Source organism: Echiichthys vipera (genome assembly GCF_963691815.1).
Source record: "Echiichthys vipera genome assembly, chromosome: 16".
In the NCBI taxonomy this organism is placed as follows: domain Eukaryota; kingdom Metazoa; phylum Chordata; class Actinopteri; order Perciformes; family Trachinidae; genus Echiichthys; species Echiichthys vipera.
In genome coordinates this window covers 29,079,665-29,086,356 of record NC_139841.1, presented here as the reverse complement: position 1 = coordinate 29,086,356, position 6,692 = coordinate 29,079,665, and the positions used below count along the sequence as shown (strand labels likewise).

At 48.0% G+C, this 6,692-nt stretch overlaps 1 protein-coding gene across 1 annotated transcript in view; it reads right to left on the bottom strand.

Annotated features, from left to right (window-relative positions):
* actr1b (actin related protein 1B) overlaps positions 1-6,263 on the bottom strand; it is a 9,663-nt gene extending 3,400 nt beyond the window's left edge. Inside the window, exons 1-9 of the mRNA XM_083929684.1 lie at positions 6,095-6,263; positions 4,615-4,679; positions 4,396-4,471; positions 3,159-3,284; positions 2,947-3,071; positions 2,648-2,864; positions 1,505-1,597; positions 1,223-1,397; positions 1,063-1,124 (exon numbers count right to left, since the gene is read on the bottom strand). Of these exons, the coding sequence (XP_083785810.1) occupies positions 1,063-1,124; positions 1,223-1,397; positions 1,505-1,597; positions 2,648-2,864; positions 2,947-3,071; positions 3,159-3,284; positions 4,396-4,471; positions 4,615-4,679; positions 6,095-6,142 (987 nt within the window). The 5' untranslated portion in view covers positions 6,143-6,263. The remainder of the gene's footprint in view (positions 1-1,062; positions 1,125-1,222; positions 1,398-1,504; positions 1,598-2,647; positions 2,865-2,946; positions 3,072-3,158; positions 3,285-4,395; positions 4,472-4,614; positions 4,680-6,094) is intronic.
* Positions 6,264-6,692: the final 429 nt, after the last annotated feature.

The following is a 6,692-nucleotide window of genomic DNA, read 5'->3' as shown; positions in this document are numbered from 1 at the left end:
TGTCTGTAATAACTGCAGGACAGTCCAGTGTCTGTGGTGAGTTCACTGTCTGTGATAACTGCAGGAGAGTCCAGTGTCTGTGGTGAGTTCACTGTCTGTAATAACTGCAGGACAGTCCAGTGTCTGTGGTGAGTTCACTGTCTGTAATAACTGCAGGACAGTCCAGTGTCTGTGGTGAGTTCACTGTCTGTGATAACTGCAGGAAAGTCCAGTGTCTGTGGTGAGTTCACTGTCTGTGATAACTGCAGGAAAGTCCAGTGTCTGTGGTGAGTTCACTGTCTGTAATAACTGCAGGACAGTCCAGTGTCTGTGGTGAGTTCACTGTCTGTGATAACTGCAGGAGAGTCCAGTGTCTGTGGTGAGTTCACTGTCTGTAATAACTGCAGGACAGTCCAGTGTCTGTGGTGAGTTCACTGTCTGTAATAACTGCAGGACAGTCCAGTGTCTGTGGTGAGTTCACTGTCTGTGATAACTGCAGGACAGTCCAGTGTCTGTGGTGAGTTCAGGTGTCTGTAATAACTGCAGGACAGTCCAGTGTCTGTGATGAGTTCACTGTCTGTAATAACTGCAGGACAGTCCAGTGTCTGTGGTGAGTTCACTGTCTGTGATAACTGCAGGACAGTCCAGTGTCTGTGGTGAGTTCAGGTGTCTGTAATAACTGCAGGACAGTCCAGTGTCTGTGATGAGTTCACTGTCTGTAATAACTGCAGGAAAGTCCAGTGTCTGTGGTGAGTTCACTGTCTGTAATAACTGCAGGAAAGTCCAGTGTCTGTGGTGAGTTCACTGTCTGTAACAACTGCAGGACAGTCCAGTGTCTGTGGTGAGTTCAATGTCTGTAATAACTGCAGGACAGTCCAGTGTCTGTGGTGAGTTCAGGTGTCTGTAATAACTGCAGGACAGTCCAGTGTCTATGGTGAGTTCAGGTGTCTGTAATAACTGCAGGACAGTCCAGCGTCTGTGGTGAGTTCACTGTCTGTAATAACTGCAGGACAGTCCAGCGTCTGTGGTGAGTTCACTGTCTGTGATAACTGCAGGAAAGTACAGTGTTGGTGGTTCGTTCACCTTGATCTTCACGTCTTTTGGTGCGAGCTTCTTCACTTCCGTCAGTAGTCGTTCTCCAAATCCTAAAAGAAGAGAGACAGGTTCAGTGAATGCACCGTGCGTACGGAGCGCCCGGTGAGCGCCGCTGCGTGGCGTCTGCTCGTCCCTCGATAACACCCACCTTTGATCAAGGTGGAGCCGCCGCACAGCACGATGGTGGAGAAGAGCGTGCGCCGCAGGTCCATGTCAGACTTCTGGATGGCGTAGGACAGAACCTCGTGGATCCCCGAGCTCTCGTCTCCGATCAGGTCGGGTCTGAAGAGCAGCTCTGGAGCGCGGAACCGGGCCGGACCGATCTGAGGAGGAGGAGGAGGAGGAAGAGGAGGAGGAGGAGGAGGAGGAGACATGTGACTGGTTTGTGCGGAGGAGGATTTCCCGTTGGAACATTTGACGGAGGACTCACGTTTAAAGTGCTCCCGTCAGGCAGCACGTACTGAGCCTTCTCCGTCTCTAAGGTCTCGTCCTTCTGCGGGTTGAGCGACAGATAACAGGCTCTCTGCGGAGACGGACACGTTTCATTAGACAATAAAAAACACTAACGGTTGTTCAGGTTTCACAGCAGCTCACGCCGAACACGGACAAATCAAAACAAACAGAAACAGGAGTTTAAAAATAAAACGTGTAACTTGTTGAAAAGTGTAAAATATTGACATTATTACGGCTCCCTCTGCTTCTCTCTCTGAGCTCAGACCTGTCCACTCTCGGCTCTCTCTCGTTTGTGCTCCATGATTTTATTGTTTACAGTTTTGGCACAAAACTCCCGGGCGACGACGACTTCTTCTTCTACCGATGATTCTTCTTCTTCTTCTTCTTCTACTTCTTCTTCTTCTTATTCTACTTCTTCTTGTTCTTCTTCTCCTTCTTCTTCTCCTTCTTCTTCTTCTTCTTCTTCTTCTTCTTCTCCTTCTTCTTCTTGTTCTTCTTGTTCTTCTTCTTCTTCTTCTCCTTCTTCTTCTTCTTCTTGTTCTTCTTCTTCTTCTTGTTCTTGTTCTTCTTCTTCTTCTTCTTCTTCTTCTTCTTCTTCTCCTTCTTCTTCTTCTTCTTGTTCTTGTTCTTGTTCTTGTTCTTCTTCTTGTTCTTGTTCTTCTTCTTCTTCTTCTTCTTCTTCTTCTTCTCCTTCTTCTTCTTGTTCTTCTTCTTGTTCTTCTTCTTCTCCTTCTTCTTCTTGTTCTTGTTCTTGTTCTTCTTCTTCTTCTCCTTCTTCTTCTTCTTCTACATCTTCTTGTAATGCTTCTTCTTCTTCTAATTCTTCTTCTTCTTCTCTCTGCTAGCAGCTAACTACGTGTAACTTCCGGGTCACGCCACTGAGGACGCTCTGCTCAAAAGGCAAAACAAAAAATATCAGATAGCGCAAACAAGAGAAACTGCGAAGGTCTGAGCTCAGAGGGAAGCAGAGGGAACCGTAAACAACATTTTTTACACTATTTAACAAATTATTTGATTGCAAGTTAAACATTTTATTTTTAAAATAGGTTTTCCGTTTTCTTATTCCTATTTTTGTTTGTTTTGATTTGTTAAAAATCGAATTCCACGGCGCCCGTCTCACCTCTTTGACGGTGCGGACGACCTCGAACTCCGCGGAGGTGTTGAAGTTGTAGCCCTCCTTGCGCAGCAGCAGGCGGAGGTAGCGCGAAACGTCCCGCCCGGCGATGTCCACGCGCATGATGGAGTGTGGGATGGCGAAGCCCTCGTAGATGGGCACGACGTGGGTCACGCCGTCCCCTGAGTCCAAGACTACGCCGGTGGTGCGACCCGTGGCGTACCTGCACGAGACACAATCTGTGTTAGTGTTCGTCTCGTCCCTGCGGCCGCGGTCGCCGTGGATACCAGACACTGTGCACTTACAAGCTGAGGACGGCCTGCATGGAGATGAAGAGAGCGGGGACGTTGAAGGTCTCAAAGAAGATCTCCGCGGCCTTCTCCCGGTTCTTGCTGGGGTTGAGAGGAGCTTCCGTCAGCAGCACAGGATGCTGCGGAGAGACAAACACGGAGACGCGTAAAGACGTTTGAACCCTCACATTATCGTCACACAGCAGCGGGAGAGGAGAGCCGCTCACCTCCTCTGAGAAGGTCTGCAGCTGCTCCTTGGAGTAAACGTACTGCCAGATCCTCTCCATGTCGTTCCAGTCCTTCACGATCCCGTGCTCCATCGGGTATCGAACCGACAGCAGGCCCCTGTGCTCCTTATGACACCAACAACGAAAGTCAACAATTACCCATTTGCATTTATTCACTGTTCCTAAACAGAGCCACTGCAGAAAAAGACCCCTCGTTGTGGCACCCGTGGGAGACGGAGAGAGAGAAGATGATGGGATCAAACCCTGCACATGAGCAGACACGCATCACTCCAGCATCACGGCACGGCCGGATTAACCTGCTCGGGCCCCGGGGCCACAGGTGGCTGTTTACAGGGCACGGGCACGCTGCATCACGTAGACGGGCGCAGCAGGGTTTATAATTAGTTTAACTAGTCAACACTAGTTTCAAAGAAATCAAGTAAAAGAATAAACGAACCAAAAATGAATGTAAATGAATGACAGATATTTATATTTTTAATTCTGCTGTGTGTGTGTGTGTGTGTGTGTGTGTGTGCGTGTGCGTGTGTGCGTGTGGCAGGTTCGTGACGCCGCTCGCTCCTTCTTACATCAGTAGTCCACTGGTTGACCTGCACCTGTTTTTAGGGGCATATCGCACACATTTAATGAATCAGTGTGGACAGACGTGTGGACAGACGTGTGGACAGACGTGTGGACAGACGTGCAGACAGACGTGTGGACAGACGTGCGGACAGACGTGTGGACAGACGTGTGGATGTGATGCGATGGTCTGAAGCTCGTGTGCCGTTAGGACACGATTAAACTCCTGCGTCCTGTTGATATTTTCAGCCAGGACTTCCTGTTGCTCTCTGAATTAAAGACGACAGGATGAGAAATCATCATCATTAACCGTAGTTCTCTATGATTGGTTGGCCGGCGTGTGTTTAGGGCGGGACATGAGACGGTTCAGCCAATCGTGTGATTTGGCTGAAGATAAAAGAACCTGATGCGTCTGTGCAGAGAACAGAATGAGTCCTGCAGACGATACCAGGATCTCTGTGCTTTGGAAGATCGTCAGCACGTTCAGATCCTTAATGATCTGATCATCAGACCCCCCCCTCCCACCGCACACCCTCCATAGTTTCTCTCTCTCCGTGTTATTTCTGAAGAACACAGCCGACACTGTGAAGTGGAAACATGTCCTCGGGACATTTATCTTTTTCTGGAATCCTCCGTCAGCACAGACTCATGTTGTTACCTCGGCCTTGGGTCCGATGAACAGGTCTCCCTCCAGGGCTCCAGCCATCACGCGTACATGCTTGGGACGCCCCACGCTGTATCACACACACACACACACACACACACACACAAATATGCATTAATAACACACAACAATAGAGCAGTTAATCCTTTCAGTCCCAACACGTCCTGAGCCCGGCCTCTTTGAACGACGCCTTCAGAAAGGTTTAGTACTCACTAGTTGGGGAAGCAGTATTTGGGGATCTGGTCTCCTGCAAACCCAGCTTTGATGACCCCCGAACCCTGCAGAGAAGAGGGAGGTCTGACGTTACACTGGAGCCCAACATCACAGGGTTACGGCTGAACTGAAGCGCTGTTTTAATCTCTGCGCTCAGACGGTGGTCATGAGACGCAGCCTGAAGCCACCGGCAGTCACACACTCACACATACACACACACACACACACACACGCTGAGACTAACGTTGAGCCCGACAGCCAACCGTCTCAACGGCGACTTTGTCCTGTGCCGTCGTGACGACTGAACAACAGCCGGTGTTGTTCCAGAGTCTGTTTCTGTGTGAATCGGTTTGTTTCCTCTGTGTTAAACTGAGGAGAGTGAAGGAAACGGGAGTCAAACTCAAACACAACACCGGTGTTCTGCAAAGTTTCTGCTGCAAACGTTTTCTGCGTACTTTAATAAACTCTATTTTAGTTCAGATATAGGACACATGTGTGGACCACACAAAGGGCAGAACAGCTCCATCTAGTGTCTCAAGATCGTCGTCACAACAACAACAAAAAAGTCCTGCAGTCGGGTTGCCAGGTTGGTTGCCAGGTTGGTTGAGTGTATCAGTGATCAGGCGGCTCCATATCAGTGATGAATCATCGTCTCATTTGGACTAATCAGTTAATTTGCAACAGTATTTAACTTTAGCTAGTCGCATAAGCTAGCTCTCAACTCAAAATGATTCTTGTTTCTGTAGCAACAACAGTCAACCCTGGCAACCAGCAACGCCCAACGCTATTGGCCGCTACAGTGGAAACACAACTGGAGAGAAAGTCATTGTCATTTTTCATGGATAAGCAAAAATTTTATTCTGTACCCCTCACCTCAAAATGCCCCGTGGGTGTAATATTTAAAATATATATAAAGCTTTATAACAGAGATTCTACATATTCAGCCTTAGAATAACAATAATACATTTTATTTATATTGCACTATTCAACAATCTCAAAGTGCTACAGAGCAGAACACACACACACACACACACACACACACACACACACACACAACACACACACACACACACACACACACACACACACTCTCCTGTGGATGATGATCACATCCTTACAAAGCTGACAGCTCATTATGCTATGCTAGCTAGTTAGCATTGGTTAGATCTGTGATGATACACAGAGCTAACGTTTTGGATCTGGCAGCCTAGCTAGCCGGTTAGTGCTGTATGTAAGCTAGCTGCAGCTTTAGCTAGCTGTGTCTGGGGTGGGACGCTGTACATGCTAACACCTGGAGCTATGCTAATGGACGTTTTAGCAAAGATAGAGAGCTTTCAGGTAACGCTGGTTACAGCAGGACATGTATGAATGCCCCTGTACGTCAGCTATAACACAGGTTTACCGAGCTAACTGAGGCTAACGGTTAGCCGGGTGAGCGGCCCGTGTTTAGGGTGTGGATGAATGACCTCATCATACTCACATTATCAATCACAACGGGCTGGTTGGCTAAAATGTCATAGGACTCCATGACGGACAGAGGGTTTCGGACGTGTGTACGTGTGTTCTTCGCTCCTGTGGCGTTTAAATCATGAAAGAGATGGAAGATAACGCGCTGTCACTGGCACCGCCTCAACTCCGCCGCTCCTCTGTGCCGCTGCTGGTCCCGCCCCCCGCTGCCACAACAACAGCACCACCCAGCGGAGGTTTGAGTGACAACAGGAATCAGCCAATCACATTAACCGGAGCTTTGACTGACAACAGGCATCAGCCAATCACATTAACCGGAGCTTTGACTGACAACAGGCATCAGCCAATCACATTAGCCGAAGCTTTGACTGACGGGAGGGAGAACCAATCACAGCCATTCGTTCTGTGTGCTGTCAGTGAAGCCGCACCGAGCTTCTCTTTGTGAGGAAAAACGCCCATTTACACTTTATTTATTATTTAAAAATGTCAACACGTTATTATTATTGTTTACTTTAACGGTTTTATTTTATTTATTATGTATTATTATATTTATGGAGGACTGAAGCCGCCACAAGGAAAAGTAAATGGTTCGAAATATCATTAATATTCCA